Source organism: Embiotoca jacksoni, unplaced genomic scaffold, assembly GCF_022577435.1.
Source record: "Embiotoca jacksoni isolate LCO1_2020_lvr unplaced genomic scaffold, fEmbJac1.0.p SCAF_12, whole genome shotgun sequence".
NCBI classification, from domain to species: domain Eukaryota; kingdom Metazoa; phylum Chordata; class Actinopteri; family Embiotocidae; genus Embiotoca; species Embiotoca jacksoni.
This window is the reverse complement of record NW_027185252.1, coordinates 7,089,956-7,112,136: the sequence shown is the minus strand read 5'-3', so window position 1 is coordinate 7,112,136 and position 22,181 is coordinate 7,089,956. Positions and strand designations below refer to the sequence as shown.

Sequence of the window (22,181 nt, the reverse complement as noted above, 5' to 3'; positions counted from 1 at the left end):
TGCTCTGTTTCACTGCCACACAGACTCAGTGCAAAAGGCTGACTGGTCTCAGCCCGGTTATCCTCTGGCAACATTTCTGCCATCTGTGTTCCCTGAGTGTGTGTGAATAGGGAGCAGCTACAAAGGGAGCAGGGCTGATGGGCGGTACACACCTCAGCATTATGTTGCCCCGCTGATAACCTTCATGCCTGTTTTTGTCCACTAAATCCCCGACTCACAACAGCATTGTAGCATCCAAAAAGAGTTTGTTATCCCACCGGCCAGACTGTTAATCCCTACTGCTGCTCGCCCTTATGTTATGTTTGCAGTGAATCACTCCATCTGTAGAAAACTGATTTAAAAATAAAATGGCACTGCTGTGAAGTGTGGTGAAGAATTTCTATGGTAACAGAGGTCACCATAACAACCCACGAACCATCGGGTCTTGTTGTCATTTTGTCATACAAAGGAATGGAAGATTGTGAGTTTTTTACCCTTTAAAGGGGATGAAAATCTTTTATGAGAGAAAGTCACACTCTTTCAGTGAAATTTGACATGTAAAGATATATAATATTTCCCTCAATTGAAAATGGAATTTCATTAAGAAATGTTCTATAAACTTGTCGAGAGTTACAGTAAATGTGCTACAATATGTGATGTCCTATTTTGTCTTACAGATGTGCAAAAACCAAGTGAGATGCTTCCTGGGATCAAGTGTTCAAAGGGCTTGAGAGTTCCACAGTCAGGACTGCAACTATCTGCTTCAAACAAACGGTTTTCACGCGAGCGGAGTCGACCCTTCTGACCGCATGAGCATGACAAAACTCACTCCCTGTCAATCAAACAACCAGGAGGTTCTCACTTTCTGACTGTGGTGGACCATGGGACAATGATTCTGCTTCCTGTTTTGTGTGAAACAATACGTGCCAACGGTCCACCGGTGTTGCGAGAGCTTTTCAAGGAGCGTCGTTTGCTGTGAGAACGACTAAAGACTCCCCATTCCTGACAACCACACAGGTGCAACTGTGACCAAAGATGGCACAAGAGCTCAATCCACGTGGTGGGTGGAAAGAATGAAGTAGACACAATTACACACACAAAAAAAAAATCAAATGGAACACTTCTGATCCAACTTCAACACTCGCCTTATAGTTTTTTCTTGAACCCATTGTTGTCAGGATGTAAATTGTTTTGGGATTTTTTTTTTCCTTCCTTTTTAAAACTTAAACTAACACAAAAAGCTTTTTTCTGTATATAAAATTACAATGTGTATAATTCTTTAAAAAAAAAAAAGGGGGGGGGATAAGTTAGTGGTTGAGAATGCACTGAGGAGAGTGACCTTATCAAGTGCTTTCAGAATTTACTGAAACGGTTCCACTTTTGAAGATTTGAGTGTAACTTCACAGGTTCTTGTATAATTACTTATTAGAGCAGGTATAATGTTTGTACATGAAAAAAAGCTGATTTGATTTTAACAGAGGAAATTTCCAGAAAAAAATCAAATTTCATTAATTCCCAAAGTGGGAATGGATCTAATCCTGCAAAAAAGCAGCCTTTCAGAGTACTCATATTTTCATGCATGCTGTTCACATTATTTTAAGTACAATTTTTACAAGTTTGCAAACACTGTATTCAAATGACAAATACAAAACCCTTTATCTCTGTGCACATATAGCCCTAACATTTGTCACCAATTTTATATTTTAAATGGAAAAAAGGATACCATTAAAGCATTTATCATGTCAGGTTGAGGATGAAAAAAAGTTCTATAGCTTCTTGAGGATGTGATGTTTTGTCTGTCTGTGTAAAACTGGAGGGCAGTTTCTGTTACGAGAACGAAGTATTCTGAATGTAAATGCTAGTAGGCTGGCTCGCTGTAAAATTATAATTGTATTGTGCGTATTGGCTATAAGGTGTAGGAGTCTCTGTACACTGTTAGACTGTTTGTAATCATTTTAGCGGTGTGTTGATTTGGTTTTCGAACGGCTGCTGTGGTATTAAAGGAAAACTGGGGGCGTTTCATTTTGGATTTTTTTTTGGTGAAATATTTCCTTAATTTAAAACCTACTCACATTAAGGACACAAAGACATTATTTGATTGTAGCGCTAAATAGCATATTGTATGACAAAAACACTGGATGGTCAAAAGCAATTATTTAAGCATTAAATAAATTGTGTTTAACTCTGAAACTGTGTGATCTCTTTAGGCTTGAGAGTCTGTATATGCAGTGTCGAATAGAATTGTTTTCACTAGCTCACTGACAAAATTTTACTTCACATTACATTAGGAATTATCTTTGTATTGGTTTTCATTAGATGCCCATGTAGTTCAAGTGTGGTGTTCTACTGGTGCGACGGCTCAGTATGCTGATGTCTATGCTGTGGACATGAAAACTATGTAACTTTTTTGTTTTCCTTTTTTGGGGGGAGGGAGGGTTTAAAGGAAGTCTGATATGGGTGCTGTACCACATCCCCTCATAATACTATGTAAATCAGGGGGTAGAGGATCCTTTGATATGGTTGAACTATCAATTTTGTTTGATATGTGTTTTCACCTGAGCAGATTTTTTGATGTACAATTCTTACTAACAGAGTGAAGCCATTGAAATGTAACTATTCTAGCACTTTGGTTATTCAAGGTCTTTTAGAGGCTATAGCAGCAATGATGCCACCACAAATGTTTCAGACGTCTTTAAAAAAAAAAATCGACCTTAAAAATAAAAAAAAAAATAAAAAAAACAATGATTTCGCAGCACCGTTGTTTCTGTTCTTGTCTTTGTGTCCTTGGAACAGTTTTTTTTTTTTTTTTTATTATGTAAGCAATGTGATGGGTAGTGATGTCACGAGAGACACTGCCCCTCAGCCAAAGTTATGTGCTTCTTCTTCCTCACCAAAGTGTCCTTGAGCAAAAATCTCCAGGGCTTCTTCATTATATTTGCAGACTGCCTTGTGGGGCCAGGCAGCAACAGTTTTTGCTGATTGAACATATTGCTGGTATCTAACAAGTGAGCTCATGATAAAATGGTAAAAAAAAATATTACAAAGGAGTGCCACAAACTCTTTCCTCTCATTACCTGCAGGATTTATTAACATTACAGAGCTCACTGTAAGTAGATATTGTAAGCAGATGATGGTAAGGTTAATTTGTAATACGCTGTCCAATTGAGCTTGATAGGTTTTACTTAGTGGTGGGACACAAGAGACATGCTCTGCCACCCACTGATTACTAAAACAGCGATCAGCCATAGCATTAAAACCAATGACAAGTGAAGCATTAAGTATAATAAACAATCCAGCATTAAAAACTCCTAACGCTAATTAGTCTGATTGAGAGATGTGCTGATTTAGTTTAATGGTCATTTTGGAGACTAATTTGTGTTGCTGTCCAACTCTACTGGATTACACTGAGAGATGTTCCTAATATTTTGTCTCTCCCGTTTATACATAAATTGGGGCAGACAAAATATCAGGAACACCTCTGTGTATAACCCAGTACAGTTCAACAGCAACATAAATAGGTATCCAAAATAACCTTTAAAAAAAAATAAAAAATCAACACCTCTCTCAATCAAATGAATTAATAACTGTACATTATGATCCTCATGAAGCATTTATTTCAAGGCTGTTAAAGTTTCACCCGTCAGTGGTTTTATCGATCGGTGAGTAAAGAAATAATATAAAGCAAAGCAACTGTAATAGCAAGATGAAGGAAAACACGATCTGCGAGGTCCTGGACTCCTCTAAATTAGATTAAATATAACTACATGTTAAGAACATCCAGCACAAGTAAATGACACATTTTTAAGAATCACACCGTTGGCGATCCAGTCTTTGGATGGAGTTGATATAAAAGACGCGCCTTTCTATTTCATCCGTCTCGGGCGCATTTTTTTTGGGGGGGGGGGGGGGGGGGGAGAGGAGTGGGAGTGGGAGAGTGCAGTACTGGAGACATCCTGCTAGGGGGCGCTCTACCGACACACGGGCGCAAGGTCACACGGTGTACCAATTTCTGCCGTCTGCGGTCCCTCAAACGCCGCAGCTCGCCGTCGTCTTCCCCTCCTGCTCTCCCCCCGCACACACACGCACCGTCGCGCAACCATGGCGGACAGCGCAAGCGAGAGCGACACCGACGGAGCCGGGAGCAGCTCGGCCACCCCGATGTCGTCCTCCGCTTCAAATTCGGGGAAACCGAGCGTGGTCATTTCGCAGTTTCGTTTGGAGGAGCTGACGAACCGCCTCGCCTCGTTGCAGCAGGAGAATAAAGTTCTTAAAATCGAGCTGGAAACGTTCAAACTCAAGTGCAAAGCTCTGCAGGAGGAGAATCGGGAGCTCCGCAAAGCGAGCGTCACCATTGTGAGTAACGTTAGCTCGCTAACTAGCCCCACGCTACTCGGCTGTGTCACATTTTTGTCGGTGAATTAGCTCCGGGCTCGTGTTGGCTCGTTCAGCGCTAAAATAACCAACGCGCGACTGTAGGAAAACGTTATATATATATATATATATTATTATTTTTTTTTTAAGCGTTTGGTGTTTTGCCCATTTAAAGGCGTGCTTGCTAATTTAGCCTCACGTTTGCTAAGGCGGCTAAGTTTGCTTTGTTTTGTTTTTGCGTAGCTAATCTGTTGCTAACGTTAGCTTAACGGCTAAATTAAAATAAAAAAAATAAATAAAAAAATAATAAAAAAAAGCGTCAGAAACGAGGTGGGCAGCTCACGATGCAAGTTACCGGACAAGAGGAAGAGGAGGAGGAGAGGAGGTGTCTGGTCAGCTGATTACTCATTGTTAGACATTGTCAACACATAATGACTAAGAAGGACACGGGAACTGAATAAATAGTCCAGCAGCAGCAGCAGCAGGTCGGGCTGATGCGTCATCTGTCTTCATGCTCGGTTAATCAGTCCCAGCTTCTTCATAAAAATGTGTAACCGATCTGTCGGATAGATGGGAAGCGTGTAGGCCAAACTTAGCGAGCTAGCTGAATGCCACGCTCTTAACGATGGCAGGTCGACCTCACCCCACCCCTGTCCCTGTCCCTGTCCCACCCCTGTCCCTGTCCCACCACACACACACATGGTTCACTCTTCTTGCAGTATCTTAGGAAAAGGATGCTTCCTCTTTGGCTGGCTGACTTTACTGCAGCCGAAGTGTCGACATGTTGGTTGTTGCAGTTTGATGTGCCAGACCCCCCCCCCCCTTCCTCCTCCTCCTCCTCCTCCTCCCCCCCCCCCTCTTCCCCCCCCCCCTAGTCCATTTGACTGATGTTTTCTTCTGTCCACACAGCAAGCCAGAGCAGAGCAGGAGGAGGAATTCATCAGCAACACCTTGTTCAAGAAGATCCAGGCCCTCCAGAAGGAGAAGGAGACTTTGGCGGTCAACTATGAGAAGGAGGAGGAATTCCTCACTAATGAACTGTCGAGGAAACTCATGCAAGTGAGTGACTGGGACGAGACCGGATAGTTGTCGTTTTTTTTTTAGATCGCTTATTGCAGTTTTTTGTTTTTTTTACCAGACGTAATGGAGAATAACCCAACATCAGTTTGAGCTTTTGTCCTGTTTGATTATTTGCGATATTGAAAGTTTTGAGCGCAGCACAGTTCACCGTGATGAGCATCAGCTCACTAGGTGCGTGTCCACGCACACGGCCCCATGAGTGACTGTGCAGCAGCTCGGGCATTATCTTCAACTACACTGGTACTTAGCCTGAAGCCTGGAAAGGCTCAAGATGACTTCACTGCAGCTGCTAGCAACTCTAAATGACTCTCAAATTACTCTCCTTCCGTCTGACGGTTATTTGGTACAGTCTGTTTTCCACATCTTCCTTTTCCCAACTGCAGAGTGCTTAACACACACTCGCACACTTTCAATAGGTAGCTGCAGGCGGACTAATGGTTTGTTGATAGCGAAAGAAGTCGGACTCTGGAAGGTACTCGTGCATATGTCAGCAGACAGCAGAGAAGGTTATACAGATGGACTTGTTTGGGTTTTCGTTGTTATCTCGCCTTCTGGCTTGACATGAAACAGACCTGTATCTGCTTCTCGGTGCTGACAAATTGCCTCCAGTATGTGTACACGGGCATGCATTTTACTCTTGTGGTGATCGATGAAGATGAAGAATTGAGCAAATGTGGAGTGTTTTTTTGTTTGTTTTTTTTATACTGCATGTGAAAATGCTCCTATGCCAAAGCGTTTTTTTTGTGTATAATTTAGTTTTATCTGCGTTTTCTCCAACATTACATGAGATGATGGACTAAAGTAGACAAATGCTGCAGTTTCATCTGAATTAATGTCCCCCCCCCCCTTTAAGCACACTGAATGGCCGGTAGATTATCAATATGATCCTCCTTTCGTGATATTTTGTAATGCAACAACAAGGGAGGTTTTCCTTTTTTGAGAAGATGCTGATTGAATGATTATGAAAAAAAAAAAGAAGATTTTATCTACTGCTTTTTTTTCAAATTGTCATTATTGGCGTTCGAGATATAAAACAAAAAAAGGAAACCACTTTAACACAGTTTCCTTATGCATGCCCTCATTGTCACTGTTCTGGTGTCGCTTACAAACAGCCTCTACTTGAAGGACAGAAGAGCTCAAATATAATACCTCTGCTTCAAGGTGTCCACAGGCTGAACATTTTTCACACAGACTCGGGTATAGATGCGACTGACCGCGCAGTACAGTAGGGTGGAGGCCTGTTACACAATAGCTAGCGGTATTGATTAAAGGGAGGCAAATGATCAAAACAAAGAAAATTGCCAGGGTGTTAATTAGAAGAGAAATTGCTGCTCAGGGTGGGGCAAAACTTAATAACTTGGTCTTTCAGCCAAGATAGATTTGACTCTGCATGAATGTAGTCACTGTAAGTTAAAACAAACTGCGTTGTTTGGAGTTTTTCTAGCTGTTTCTCTTTGTGGCATAATGGAAATGGTTATTTTTCCCTCTCCGGGTTTTTCCTACAAATGAATTTGCATCCCTTTCCCCGTAATGAGTAATCACTTACATAATCCATCACCGAGCTGTCCCATTTTGAATCAGTGCTGAGCCGCACCCTTTTTTTGTACTGGTGAGCTGCCAAAGGTGGTTACTTTGGTTGCCAAATCATTATTTTATGCCGTCGGTTTTTCTGGGAAGTTTAACCCTGAATCCATTAGAATTCTCGATTGCCTTCCTGTTATGACATATTCTCAATGTGTAAGCTAAATTTGAGGATCTGACACCAGTATGTTTTGTTCTCTGTGGTCATCGAATAGTTTTTATGTGGCTCACTGCGAGTCTCTTCTTTTGCTCTGCTCCCTCTCCCATCTCTCTTGTTTCATTTACCTCCTCTTCTTTTCCTCTGCCTGTGTACTATTCTCCTCTTTTCCGTTCCAGCTCCAGCATGAGAAAGCAGAGTTGGAGCAACACTTGGAGCAGGAGCAGGAGTTCCAGGTTAATAAGCTCATGAAAAAGATCAAGAAAATGGAGAATGAAACAATCTCAAAGCAGCTAACCCTGGAACAGGTACGCTTACTGTGATAGAACATGATTTCAGCATCCAATGCAGTACATCCAATCCCAGAACTTGTGTGTGTGTGTGTGTCCAGCTACGGTGCCAAAAGATGTCAAAAAAGTCACCGTCCATAATTCTTCCCACTGAATGTTAACTGGAAAGAACGTTTTGGTTTGTGGCTGGGACAAACCTGTGTATGCTGAAGCCACTGCATAACATTTCCATGCTCTGACAACAGGATTTTTCTGTGCATGTATTTGTTGTTGCTGACGACTCATGCGCTAATGCATATGTGTCAAATTGATGTTTGTGTAATGCCACTGCGCCACTTAGGTAGAACCAAATGGCATGTTTACCAAAGATGTCACACAATTTCATCACAAAGACACTAATGAGCAGTTTAGTTAAGCTTTTTATGTCAGTCTGCGATCAAATACACCTTTACAAACTATCCTGCGTTGTTTTTCTATCAGTGTGACTCACAAGCGAGCATAAGAACTGCAGCTCTATACCGGAGAGGCTTATCTGGACTCTGAGACCTTGAGTTTGCAGCATGTTTTTTTTTTATTTTTTTGCTCGCGGTCCTGTGAATGCTTTTCAACGTCAAGGTTTTTCTATCTTTGAACGTCTCTCTCTCTGCTTTTCATTTCATTTTCCAGCTGCGGCGGGAGAAGATCGACCTTGAGAACACATTAGAGCAGGAACAAGAAGCCCTGGTCAACAGACTGTGGAAACGAATGGACAAACTGGAGGCTGAGAAAAGGTGAAGAATGATCAAATTATAAGGCAACTATTTCAGCAGCCAAAGCTGAAAGTCATTTTAGACTTGACTGCTCTTCCTGGAACAACTATGTTCATTAGAGCTGCGATGCTCGGCCAATTAATAGAAAACTATTTTGATAATCACAAATCCCCTTCAGGGTAACATCTTCCAGTTACTTATTGCGCAAAATCTTTCCAGAGCTTTGAGCCTCGCCTTGTGGGTTTCTTATCGACTAATCTATTAACTGGCGGATAGTTTCAGCGCAATTTATATATATGAAATCTGATGGGCTGGCCCTGATGTATACATAAGAAAATACTCTATTTAAATTCAGTTTAATATCTAAAATTTGGATCGAAAGCCGTCAGACGGCTCTGCTGTGACTTCTTGAATTGTGTCATTTCCATGTACAGTTGAGCAAACACAATATACTGGCAGTAATTTTTCAGCACTGTTTTGGTAAAATAGAGAGAACAGTTGCATTATTTCATAATTAGAGTAACAATGCTTTTGTGTTATTTTACATCGTGTTTATGTTTCTTGCCCTTTTTCTGTGTCTGACAGATGAGCACACGTAAAATACCTGCCTGTCACTAAAAACAAGTCATTTTAACTTGAGGTGCAAAATAAATTACCAGTGATTGACTAACAGCAGTTTTCCCTTTTAGATTATACATGTTGAGGGTAAATCCTTCGGAAGAGTAAATGACAATAGGTTAAATATTTACCCACTGCATATGTGTCTAAGTCATTTCAAATCCAACATCTGAATGCATCAAAAAAGGAGACAAATTATTATTTGTGTTATTTGTTATTCATTTTTTTTTTTATTTTTAAGTTAATTGTTTTATATTTATCTAAAAGCCAGGTGATCTCAGACTTAAATGTAAAAAAGCTTGTCATCGTGTTAATCCTTTCTGCTAATGAGTTATACTAAAAAAATATATATATATATATTTTTTTTTTCCCTGAACTAGAATCCTTCAGGAGAAGTTGGACCAGCCTGTATCAGCTCCTCCCTCCCCAAGAGATGTTTCCATGGAGATAGACTCGCCGGAGAACATGATGCGGCATATCCGCTTCCTGAAGAATGAGGTGGAGAGGCTTAAGAAAAGCCTGCGCACCACCGAGCTGCAGCGTAAGTGGCCACTCGACTTGTCACACGATCCAAAGGGGGTGTATGTCCTGAAGGGGCAGACGCCCTCAGGTGTTGATTAAAGGTGCGATTGGTTTAACCGATCCTTAGATAAGCGGCTGGAGGGGAATTCATTCTACACCATTGCTTGGCTTGTTTTACGTAGACCAGGATGAACAGGATACTTTCTAGTCTTGCGCTGACACAGTTTATAGCCTTGTTACGTCCATAGTATTCATTGGTTACATTACAGCTGAAGACAGGCTGAGAGGAAGTGTGGTCAACACCAAGCCTCTAAGGCAGACTGTGTTGGTCTTGAACTACGATTTATCCCCTTTCTTCCTTTTGAAATGGGTTCCCTGAACTTGATGTTGTTGTTTTTTCTGTTTCTTAAGAAATGTATCCTGTTTGTTCCTGTTTGTTTTAACAGAAAACCAAAACATATGATGATTTGGCCTCACATCACATGTCAAGGGTGTCTTACCTGGCTCCACCCCCTGGCACCTTCTAAAAGATATGCCGATGCAGATGATGATTGGGTGGATTACTTATCAAGAGCTGCCTTTAGTCTTCCTGTAGCCAGTTATAGTATAGAAACCAGACACCAAAAAATATTGCTGCATAATAATGCCACCAAACAATCATTCATGTCATGCTCAACCATGAAGTATGAAGGGACCATATCTGTAATATTTGTCTTTTGCCAAAGAAGTTTAAATTCCTGAAATGCCCAGTTAATGAATACAATATGGAAATCAAATTACATGCAGGCACCATTTTAGTCTCCTTGGTGCGTTGAAAGAGGCTTCTGGAGACTGTTGTGAAATCAGATTGTTACATTCACGAGCAGTCCAACACTCTTTTTAAATGCACGTTTCTCAACACAGTGTCGCAATACTAGGTTGTTTTGAAAAACGAATGCACTATGAAACCGTTTCAATAACAGTTACAACGTTAGTTTATCTTACTATATGCTGATAAGGTGGCCACAAAGGTGACTGTTTGTTTTTGTAAAGGTTTTAAAACTGAAAGTACATTCTCAATACCTTTTAAAAACTCCCCTATCATGTTACGAAGTTATCTCAAATTCAGATCTAAGCTGTGTTGTTCAGTGAGTGCGAGAGTTCTGGGGGTCAAATTACTGACGGGCAAGAAAAATAGGATCCAGTTCGATTGCCCTCGGATGCATCATTACTCTGTTTATAGTTTTACGGAGCATCAGGGAAACTGCACTCGCTGGTCAGACACTGAATGTGAAATGCAGCCAGATTCTGGATCTTACCTCACAAAATGTTCTAGCAATGTAACGTATTGTTTGTCTGATTTTACATAGATGCCTGTAACATTACAAAGAGCTGATGTTCTAGAAATTCTATTTATTGAACATTGGCCAGCCAGCGACTTACACATGCATAACAAACTATATCTTCCTAACAAGTCACTAATCGGTCCCATTTGCCTTTATAAACTCCCACCTGCACTGTACTTTAACTCGTCTCCCCAAAACATAAAGTTACTCACCAAGGTTTATGGACAGGACACAGATGTGGGAACCATGTTGTACTAGGATGTGGAATTCATATCAGGCCATTTCATTAGAAACTCTGCTTGAAGGAACACGGAAAAGCTTTTTTTATATTTTAGGAATTCGACAAATGCACTTAGGGTGTGGACAAAATAACAGAAGCATCTCAACAGCACATTAGTAAACAGAGGTTTTGATTAAATAATTGTTCAGACAGCCAGAAGTGTTGATTCAGCTTGCTGAAACTTGGAGAAATTAATTAATGGATATTGATCCAGGCCTGGGACTGTCACTCAACATTGATGTGTCTATGCTTTGATTTCGCCACTAGAGGGAGATGTCAGTCCAGCCTTTAACAAAGGCTTTGTCGAGTAGCAAGAAGCAATAGATACTAAACCTCATTGCATGGCCCATAATCCACTCTGTTAGTAGAGATTAGCATTTACCCACTTTCACTTTGTCTTTGAAACAGAATTTCAACAATAAACATTGTACTACACAAACAAACCGGGTTGCTCTGAGCACTTTACATCAAATTGTTATAGCGGCACAATTTTGAAACAAAAAGCCTTTCAGAAGGGAACACATTCTTGACAAGTTACACAGTAATGCCGTTGTTATTCACGTCGATGTAGAGTGTCCAGGATGTAAGGTTGACAAAACCCTCCCCGTGTGTTCCCTTCCAGACACAGAGAAGCGTGCCCAGTACATCGAGGAGGAGCGACACATGAGGGAGGAGAACATCCGGCTGCAGAGAAAGCTTCAAAGAGAAATGGAGCGCAGGGAGGCCCTGTGCAGACAACTGTCGGAGAGCGAGTCCAGTCTGGAGATGGACGATGAGAGGTAGAGGATGCAACACGCAGAGGGGACAGATGATCATTTAAATTCACAGTAACCAAACTCGGGAGGGGGTGGGGGGGGGGGGGGGGGTGGGTTGCAAAATCACACGCATCACAAATCAAAGGGAATTGATGCAAAGACTTGGTAGGTAAATAGCTTGATTTATGTACTGGAGCCTGATGTTGTCGGGAGGCTGCAGAGGCTTATGGCTCAATTGGCCGGTTACAGTGTGCTGACGTTGCGTAATAGATAAAGGGGGCTTGAACCTGCGAGAGTGAAAAAGATGAAGGAACAAAAGCGGGAGAGATGCGAAAGACAACGGGCATGTGTGCCACCTCAGCACACAGCAGTTGCTCTTCCAATAGCCGGTCTTTGTTCGTGGCGTACAGGCCGTCTTTGTGATTAGCAAAATAACAAAATTGTGAGCACGGTAAGCACGGCTGTTGGCTGCATGTCAGACACGCAGCTTAGATTAATTCCACACCACTTAGTGTTTGTTTTTTTTTTGTTTTTTTTTCTTATAATCATGAAAATAGATGATTTGAATGTTTAATACCGCCCCGCAGATTTGATTCAGGTCATCGCTGCCACGACTGCTTCAGACACATGGACAAACGTCAAATAAATAAGCAGTAGCTTAGTTTACTTTTTTCAGATCTGCACTCTCTAGATATAACTGAAAAGGAGCCAAAATATTGTGACCGTTTAAGCCAAAGACCGCCTTCGGTCTGGGAGCGAACGGTTCATTATAACTTGATCCCTTTTACTACTGGCAGCCGTTACCCTCCTTGCTGAGGCACACAGGTTTTTACCCAGATGGTCTGCCTCTTTGTTCTGAAGTCCACACACGACTGCGGGTTTGTTGTGGTGGCTCTAAGGCTCGACTGGCAGTCGCAAATGCACTCAGACACGGTCCCATTTCCTTCGGTGTGATGTCACCCGGCCACGTTCAGGATTGGAAACTTTCTATCGTTATCTTTTATTTATTTTTTGATTGGCTGTTGCGCTGACACTAGACATGACACCAGTGTTGCTCGTTTCGTTTTAGCTTTTATGTTGTTTGTGGTAGTTTTTTTGTTTGTTTTGCTATCACTTCAGAAATTGATCTTTTAAAAGGTCCTACACTGTACAATATATACAATATATCCCTACTTTTTTTTTAGTTAGGAGAATCTTACATCGTTTCGTATCCTAATCGTGCTAACGGAAAGAAATTGTAGTTAAAAGCGCTCGTACATAAGCTTTCACAAGTCATTCAAAGGACTTTTCATGCTTTCATTCCGTTAATGCTAAAATATTGTTGTACCTTCAGCAGTGGCAAGAATCCGTAAAACATGCACCGTCACCACTGATCATTGAACTATAAATGGCAATATTTAAGTAAAGGAACAAATCTGTTCCAGGTTTGAGTAGTTTTATTCTTTTATATTAAACCAAATGTAGCAGGTATTTGAAGTGCTCCAAGTATTGGGTGCGGCGCACCTTTTCAGGGCACACAAACATGATAAGCTGATACTGAGTGGAAATAAAGCAGTGCTCTAGGTTTTATTGGCTTTTTATATAACTGGCAACTGTAAATAGAAATCTTGTGTCATATCGGACTGCAGAGCGTTAACTTCTGACATGTATTTAATGGAGGCAGTGTAAACAATAAACTCCATATTTCCGTATGAGTCATATGCTTTGAGCTCTCTTTTCTTTCTTTGAGCACTTGTAGATATCAATTTCAGGTGACCATAAAAATACGTTTCACATTGACTGTTAAGGGATGTGTTTAGCTTGTATGGCTCTAAAGTCTGCATTTATTGCTCTTTTTTGTGGGAGGGGAATAGGAAACTCTTGAATTTTCATGAAATGGTCCTCTCATCCCCCGCAGGTACTTCAACGAAATGTCTGCACAGGGTTTGCGAGCAAGGACCGTGTCCAGCCCCATCCCTTACACCCCCTCCCCCAGCTCCAGCCGACCCATATCACCCGGTGGGTGCAACACGACAATAAAAAGCACCTTTGATATCAGTTTATACGACACTTTGGCAGACACACACGCTTTATCTTTGTTTCAAAGATTACAATTACGAGCCGTTAACAGTCCTGTGTCAAATATACAAGAGACATTCATTCAAAAGTTTACATCTTAAACGTTAACTTCAACGCTACGTTTTAGTCGGCCTTCCTGCGCAGCGAAAAACACGCACGCTTTCTGCTCACACTGGGCAGTTCAGTCACCTGGCCACAGTGTAAAATTGGACTCGTAAATGTTTACATTTCTCTGTTTGCTACTTGAACAAATTAAACTATGATGAATTGATTAGATTTAGACTTTATTCATCCCACAGTGGGGACATTTTTTTTTATGTGTTTGGGTGACTAAGCATGTGAGAGAGTATTAAAATCTGTAAACGACACAAAAACATAATGAGCATCGAGGCTAAAGTCCTGGAGATATTCAGAATCCTAATTCCAAAACCAATCCTGAGGAAAATCAGATCCGTTTCAGGTCCACACACCACACACGTATGGTGCGATTCAGCAAGATTTCCGATTACAGTCTAAAGGTTTGCGCAGTGATAAAACAGATCTCGGATACCGGAGCACTCTTGTTTTTTCCTGTTGTGTTTGCTCTCTGTATTGCTGGTCAGCAGAGAAATGGCAGTAGTTTGAGACTTAACAGCTGAAGTTGATTTTATAATTAAATAGAACGGGCCTTTCTCCACCTGTCTGTCCCATTCTGTTGCAGGACTCTCATATGGCACCCACACAGTTGGCTTCACCCCTCCAGCTACACTGTCCAGAGCTGCCATTTCCCACTACAACACCCCCGCCCTGCACGTCCACGGAAGCTCCTCTCATGCCATAGCAGTAAGTAGCATCCACCCACACTTTCTGTAACAGACAGCTATATATATATAGATATATATATCTATATATATATATAGATAGATATATATATGTGTTAGTTGTCTTAAGTTTGCAAACTAGAGAACTGTCTAACTCGAGGGTTAGAAGATCAAATCAAATATAAATATATTTTAAAACATTTTTATATTGTAAAATTGGTCCCATTTTACTAGAGTTGTAAAGAAAATGCTTTTCAGTGCCAGTTAAAAAAAAAAAAAAAGAAAGAAAGATAAATATGAAAATTGCATTTTAAGGGTTATTTCTAGTCCTAACTCTTTAGTTATGCATGACCAGAACTTGGATATTCTTGGAAATCTCTCAAGTGTTTGTTCACAATATTGTTTTCACGAGGTTTTCTGTGTCGCCTGTGGAATATTCTATATTGGACATATTACTGAGTGGACGGCCCCAAATACATTCCTCACGAGCATCGTTATCATGAAGGTCCTTCTCCCTTGGTTTAACAAGCCTTTCAATATTATGCCATTGAAGTTCTTACACAAATATGAGATCAAATTTGATTTAACGTGAAATCCATTTGAAACTTCTCGTTTGGTCCCCGCGGCGTTGCATCCTGCCTCAGGATTTTGTGCTGATGAAGCTATGCGCTTCAAGATAAGGGAAGTCTTTTTTGTGGAAGTCCAAAATGTGTTTGGAACTTATGTAAAGAGCATAACAACATTCCTATGAGTTTACGCCAGTTTAAACACAATTTAAAAGCGAGTGATGTAGAAGAGTCTTCTTTGACCTAGCTGTTCTCTACCTGCTCGTTACCCCCCGATTTATGAAATGTCTTCCTCTCTTTCTCATGGAAAACGCTGCCAGTTTGTTACTAGCCAGGTCACTGTGACCCACGTTTTACTGAATCTTGAGACAAATGAGATTTTGCAGTTTGCTACAAGTAGGACCTTGCGGAGTTCCTTTTTTTCCTAAACGGTTTTTTCAACGTCCAATTCATGTTTACTTTGGTCAGAACATATATAATTGTGAACTCTCTCACTTTGATAAGATTGGCACAGAGAACAGGACCACTCAGCATAACACCACTTTAAGCTGACATCAACATTCTTGTTATAGCGTCACGGCGGTTAGTCTGCTGTGCTTGACCAATCTCCTGAGAAGTTGCACAATTCATCCAGTTCAAAACATAGTGATCTACGTATTTATGTACAGGCAGCTGAAAAAAATGTATTCGTTATCAAAATAGCTGTTTTACCCTTCAGTGTTGAATTGTTTCTAAAGTTAAACTTTTGGTGCTAATAAGTCCCCCTCTATATCACTCCATATATTCATTTTCTCTTGTTGCATGGTGACGGTACAGACCACAACTCTCCCAGCACCACTCAGCCCACCCAGGAGTTAAACGGGGAAATAACTCCGTCACGGAGATCAGAACCTCAGACAGATTACATTTTCTCTAAACCTCTTTTTTTCTTTGCTCTTTCTATTCGTCTGACCTGAACCGCAGTCGTCAGGTCATGACTAAAAGACCAATAGGGGGAAAGATGACCGAGACAAGCAGGGTTGCAGTATCACGGTATACCGTTAACGCAGATGGTCATCACACCGTGTCCATTTGCTTATTCATGGTTTTACAAAAGAAAATGCGATGAATGGAGATTCTTACCTGCATCTTCTTTCCTCCTCAGCTGTCTGGTAGAAATGAGCATCTCAAGCGGAAATACAATTCGATAGTCGCTCGGAATTAATTGACTATTCATTGATTATTGACACCAAAGTATGTGTCCCATTTTAAAATTGAATCCCTGATTTACAAAAAAATTACAATTCCTATTACCGTTTAAAGATTTAAAATAAACTTTCCACATCCTGGCACAAAAAGGTTCCAAAGATCCACTTCAACCAACGACAACAGTGAAATCCTGTTTTACATGAATGCATTTTATTAATTTTCAAACTGGCGACTTTTAAAGCACATCTCTAAATACAGAAAAAGTTTCAAATATCAAACTATAGTAAACCATTTGTTCAACAAAAACATTTTTATTTTCGTCCCTTTAAGGCTGATAATAATAATAATAATAATAATAATCGTAGTAATGATAGTGAAATACTGTGATATTTTCTCAGACCTTTTATCATACGTTGAAAAACCCATACTGTTGCAACTATAGACACAAATATCCTCGCTTTTCACAATGTTATTTTCCTTCAGTGCTTCGCAATTCTGGAAACGGTCTTATTAAAGGTGTTGCCACAAGTTACCTCTCTTTTCACAAACACTGTTATTCTAATGTAATTTTTTAGCTTCATCTGCCCTAAAATTAAATGAGGAAAAAAAAAAAATCTCCCCATGATGTTGGTTCAACTCATTTTCTCCCCCCCCCCCCCCCCCCCCCCCCCCCCCCCCCCGAGTTTGCCGCAAACTCTTTTGTCTGTATTAAATGTTTAAATTGCTGCCCCGTCATCCCAAAATGACTTGATTTATTTATTCACTCTCTTTCTCACTTTCAGAGGCCCTCTCCACGAAGAAGCACCAGCCCCGACAAATTCAAACGTCCAACGCCCCCCGCCCTCCCCCAACACGCACTCAGGGGCCCAACAGGCTCAGCCTCCACTACCCCCGCCATCCCAGCCCATGGTCCAGTCCATGTCCTCCCCTGCGGCCATGTCACACCACGCAGCAGCACAGCAGCCTCCCTCCCAGCCTTAACACCACACACACACACACACACACACACAAACACACACACAACACAAACACACACACACACACACACACACACACACAACACACACACACACACACAGTCTCTGTCTTTGCGCGAGAGCGCCCCCACTGAATGCCACGATGCTACCGCAGCAGCAGCTTCCATCATTTCCAGCTCTGGAAGTCAAGTTTCTTACTCTTTACCAACTCCACAAAAGGCGCAGCTTCAAAAGTTTGAGGGAAAAGCAACAAGATGGCAACTCACCCTCAGTGAAGCCGGCCGTCTGCCAAATCCATATGTGGCGTTACTTAACTACTCTTAAAAGGAATGGATGGACTGAAAAATAATCGCTTCTGGGATTTGTAGGATAATTTCTGTTCCACTTTCTGTCTTGTACATGTTTCTTTTCTTTTTTTTTCTTTGCTTGGGACTTTAGCTGGTTGGAATTGTTGTTGTGGCGCTTCTAAGCACAAACAGCACATACAGTATGTTTCATGGTAATGTTTTTACGATAGATTGGATGTTTGGATCGATGGATGTCTGGCTGGAGAAATGGACAGATTGATAGATGGATGTGGTCAATTCTTCTCATGCCTATAATATGACACTCGATTGCAGTAATGTCCTCCACTCCAGCTCACCCTTTGTCTTTGAAGCAGTGTCAACAATTCACCTCGACCTCATTAGGTCCTCAAAAGGTGTCATAGAAGACTGCTTGTAGGTTCTCCATTACAGGGCATTGATCAAACGGACCTTGTGGCACACTTGTTTTAGTTTCTGAAAGCATTCAAGGCTCTGCTGCTCCTCCGTTATAATGAAAAGGAAAAAAAAAAAAAAAGCATCAACAAGGATGGACACTGGTACATAAACCACAGATAAATGTCGCCTTTTTAGGTGTTTAAAAATATAGTCTGAGGTGTTACAACTTAGTCATGTACTCAGTCTCTTCTCTGCTCTTCTCTCTCTGGTGTATTTCTGAAAGCTTCTATCATCCTTATGGATATTTCTCATCAGAAAAAGGATAAAAAAAAAAAAAACAACACATCGCTCTTTACACTAAATATACATACTGCTAAAACATTCTAAATGAATGGTACTGTTGAACTAAATTTCTATGTATGATTAAAGCTCTTGAGACGACAACATCTGTTTTTAATTGTCAGTTTTATGGATAGTATTTGCTTTTCATTTGTAATGAGAGAACTATGATGGTTTAACACTGATAAGGAAGACTGGAAGAATCAGTTTGTTCTTTACAATCATTTTTGTTCCCCCGAAAAGAACCTGCGATTTGATGCCCACGCTTAATTTAACAGATCGTAACGTTTGCACGGGTTCCCGGTTGAATTGATCTTTCTGTGTATTTAGCTTCACTGGAATGTTTCATTGTGGAAATTATGACATCCTAGTCCCACCAAACCCTCACAGTAGTTGATGGAAAATGTTTGTGCCTTAATAAATCTGCACCATCAAAGCTCACAACCTGAGATGGTAGAAAAAAAACAAACAGTTAATAGCCTATTTCTTATAATTGAGGAATTACCTTTTATTAAATGTAGTAATGTGTCACGTGTGCTGAGGAGTTCAACGTCCAGCATTATGGAGACCTGCATATCCCAGCCTTCCCGACACTTCAGTACAGGTAAGACTTCCTGTTTTATACTGCCATGGCTTAACGTTTGACCAAGATAAATCTCTCTCTATGAATATAGGACATTTGCTGAATTTGCTCAAGTTTTTCTATATACCTTGAGAAGAAATTGTAATTAAGTGATTCCCTGATTTGGTTCCCAGTTGATCTAATGGCTTGTGATCCCCTGACTTTTCCTCACCATGAGGGTGACATTTTTGTTTTGGAAGGAACTGTCTGAACAAATATGAAATGGAAAAGAAAGGTAGATATTCATGTTTACCAGAAGTTGAATCCTGAAGACTTTTGTGACTTTTCCTTCAGCGTCACCAGGTTGACATTTTTCTATGGAGTTTTTGTCAACTGCTCGATGAAGAGTCTAAAAAAACGTTTACCCTGACTTTTTGTCTGTTGCACCATCATTGGATCAAATTGTCTTTCTTTAAATATAAAGTAATAATTGGCTTATTGCCAAATACCTGCGAATGTATTGACATTCCCATCAGCCTCAGCTGAACTCTTCTTTTTTTTAAAAGTAGAAATTAGTGGATGTGAGTACGCTAAATCTCCAAAATAGGAGGGTGACCACCGTAGCCAGTCATAACAGTGTTATGATTCTTGTATAATTTTTTTCATCGGTACTGAAACACAATGATTACAGCAACGAAATAAGAATAGAATTATAAATCCCAGGGTACATTGAAGAAAAATCTGTCACCCGTGGTCATTTGTTGTGTTACAGTAGAATCTGTTGAAATCTTAGTCGAGATATTTCCGTGGTGCTGGATAGACCCACCAGCAGACAGACATTACCATCCCTGCCGCTAGCTGAAAACTGAAATGTGGAACCGCTTGTCCTCTGATGTTAATCTATTGTAGCACAACCGCATCATGTGATGTGCTCTTGCACACAGTACGACAGCTCCATTGACTCTGTGCCAGGATCTAATTTTCATTTCCTAGTCTCCATAGTCTTAACCGGTTTTAACTGGCTGGAGACGGGAGGAGGGGTTTCCATAAATCAATCATTCCAGGATCATTTAGCATGGCAAACCTTTGTAATGTGGGTGCAATAACCTGTGGTGGGAGGAAAAACATGAGTGGGATGACAGCCTGTGAAACACATTAGGCGTCCATTAGATCCCTACAAGGTAACTGAAGCCCCTTCACACATTCGTTTAGGGTTTAAACTCGCCAGAATCAAAATATACACCTCATCCGAAGAATGACATAAGTATCTCTCTTGCTGAGAGCTCTGATACAACTAAAGTGTATCCTCTGTTTTTCTACTGTGTTGCAGTGTTCTTTCTTGCTGCTGAAGCCAGCAACCTGAACTAATCCAAGCAGGAATCTGGACTGGAGGCTCAGGGTGGCCATGCTGGGTGCTAAAGTGGCCTTTCACCTCGTAGCTCTATGGTGCTAGAGAGAGATTTATCCAGACTGCAGGGTGGCTCTGTGTGCTTATACCTGCCAAGCCTTGTACGAAAAAGAACAGCGGGCTGCTGCTTCTAAGGTGTCACAAAAGTGCTAGAGAAAGACAAAAGGTATTTCAAATGTCAGAATATCAGGTCAGCTCATGTAAACTTGTGTGTGTGTGTTTACTATGGGATGTGGCTGAATAAAGTGAGCTTTGCAACGAGGACAGAACAATAAATAGGTCTCGATGTTCAGAATATGTTTTTTACCTACTGAAATTTCATACTAATAATAGAGATGGGACATTACATAAAACAAAGACAATTATTGCTCAACCCAAGTCACCATGTTTAAAAATGATATTTATTTAGTAACTAGAACTGAACTTTAACATTATGGCTGAAATAATTGTAAACAAAATGGTTTACCGTCCACTAAGAGATTAAGGTAAATGTCAAGGTTTAGAATTCAATCATGAAAACCTTACAATCACTGTAATATAGGGTGTGCATAAATCGCATGTCACAAAAAAAAACTGTCTTTGAAAGTAATTACATGTACATGTTATTGATTTGCAGAGTCTAAATTATTTAAGAAATGTTAAATGTTGTATAAATTATAAGGTAAATGTTAGAGGCCCCACAATAGATCCTTATTGTACACTGTCAGCATTTCATGGGCTGGATTTTGAAATGTTTGCATGAGCTGTTTTAAGTTCCACCAGTAAGTTATAAATTCAACCATAAGGAACCCAAACACATTGTGATTAACTGTTAAAAACCTTTGGATTTTTAGAAGGCTTGGATATACACCAGTAATTGTCCAGGTCAGCAATGTTTTTACCTTCATGTGACGCTATGATTGCAGGACTTTACCTGGCAACTGATGTTGTATTATCAGAATCACTATAATAAAGACGTCAGAGATCTAAATCTATTCTCTGGCCCATGTCATCTCGGTTGTTTTGCACTGTCAGCATATTGTACATTTCAAATAGATTACATAATGACATGAAGTAATTACTACATCAACTTGGAAACGGGTGATATTTACTTTTCTGCATCAAGCTGACGCTTTAACATGTCTCTCCCAATTTCTAACCCATACACTGGTCCATACACAGAAACCGGGAATGTGTCAATAAATATATTGAATAACTTGTGTAAGCGAGTGAAATTCAGCACCAACATTGACACTAGCACAAGTCAATAGAGTTAAAAGTAAACGCTATGTAATCCACTCCCTGAACTCCCTCAGATCCCTACGCCATGTTCCCTATATGCTCTATATCCAGCTGAAACCGGTCTGAGGCAACATGTCAGTGTAATGCCAGTTTGAAGTACAATGAAGTCTGTCTCCCTTGTTCTTTTTTCACTTCATTTTTCAGACAGAAGGGGATTACGCAGCCTAAATCTTTTCTGCAAGACCCTTCCTGGCAGCAGACCGCAACTATGGGAAAAAGCATCAAAGTTCCTGAAGAATTTTTAGGGTCATTCAGTGTGAAAAACAGTTTCACCTCTTGTTTGCTCTCTTCGTCCTTGCCCCTATTCTGCTCTGCCTCCTGTCATGTTTCCTTCCCACTTTTCTTTCAGTTCTTCTTCCCCCTCTTTTATGAACAGTCGTCTTCCTTGCTTTATGCTACTGACTTGGCTCCCATTTGCGTTTGTGACCTGAGGTTATGAGAACAGGGACAATCACATTGGCGGTATCATTTTACAATGCTACTGCAGTGTGACTTCTGTCTGCTATCACACCATAGTAGGAGTGCATGGAAAACGGGAAACAGTATTTGTTACAAGCCAACAGTGGTTCTAAGCTCCTTTTAAATAATTTAAAA

The 22,181-nt window shown here is 40.7% G+C and overlaps 2 protein-coding genes across 14 annotated transcripts in view; both read left to right on the top strand.

Annotated features, from left to right (window-relative positions):
* The window catches only part of ank3a (ankyrin 3a), a 97,696-nt gene extending 94,975 nt beyond the window's left edge, over nt 1-2,721 (top strand). For all 13 annotated transcript variants that reach the window (XM_069144494.1, XM_069144495.1, XM_069144492.1 and 10 more), the window contains one exon: nt 657-2,721. The gene's annotated coding sequence lies outside the window, so the exon portion shown is untranslated. The remainder of the gene's footprint in view (nt 1-656) is intronic.
* Nucleotides 2,722-3,954: 1,233 nt separating this feature from the next.
* On the top strand, nt 3,955-17,384 carry LOC138195249 (coiled-coil domain-containing protein 6-like). Its single transcript, XM_069144485.1, is given in 10 exon segments — nt 3,955-4,332; nt 5,260-5,409; nt 7,348-7,476; nt 8,125-8,228; nt 9,206-9,366; nt 11,575-11,731; nt 13,605-13,705; nt 14,466-14,587; nt 17,102-17,152; nt 17,154-17,384. Coding segments are annotated over 10 exon segments (1,377 nt in total). The 5' UTR covers nt 3,955-4,077; the 3' UTR covers nt 17,301-17,384.
* Nucleotides 17,385-22,181: the final 4,797 nt, after the last annotated feature.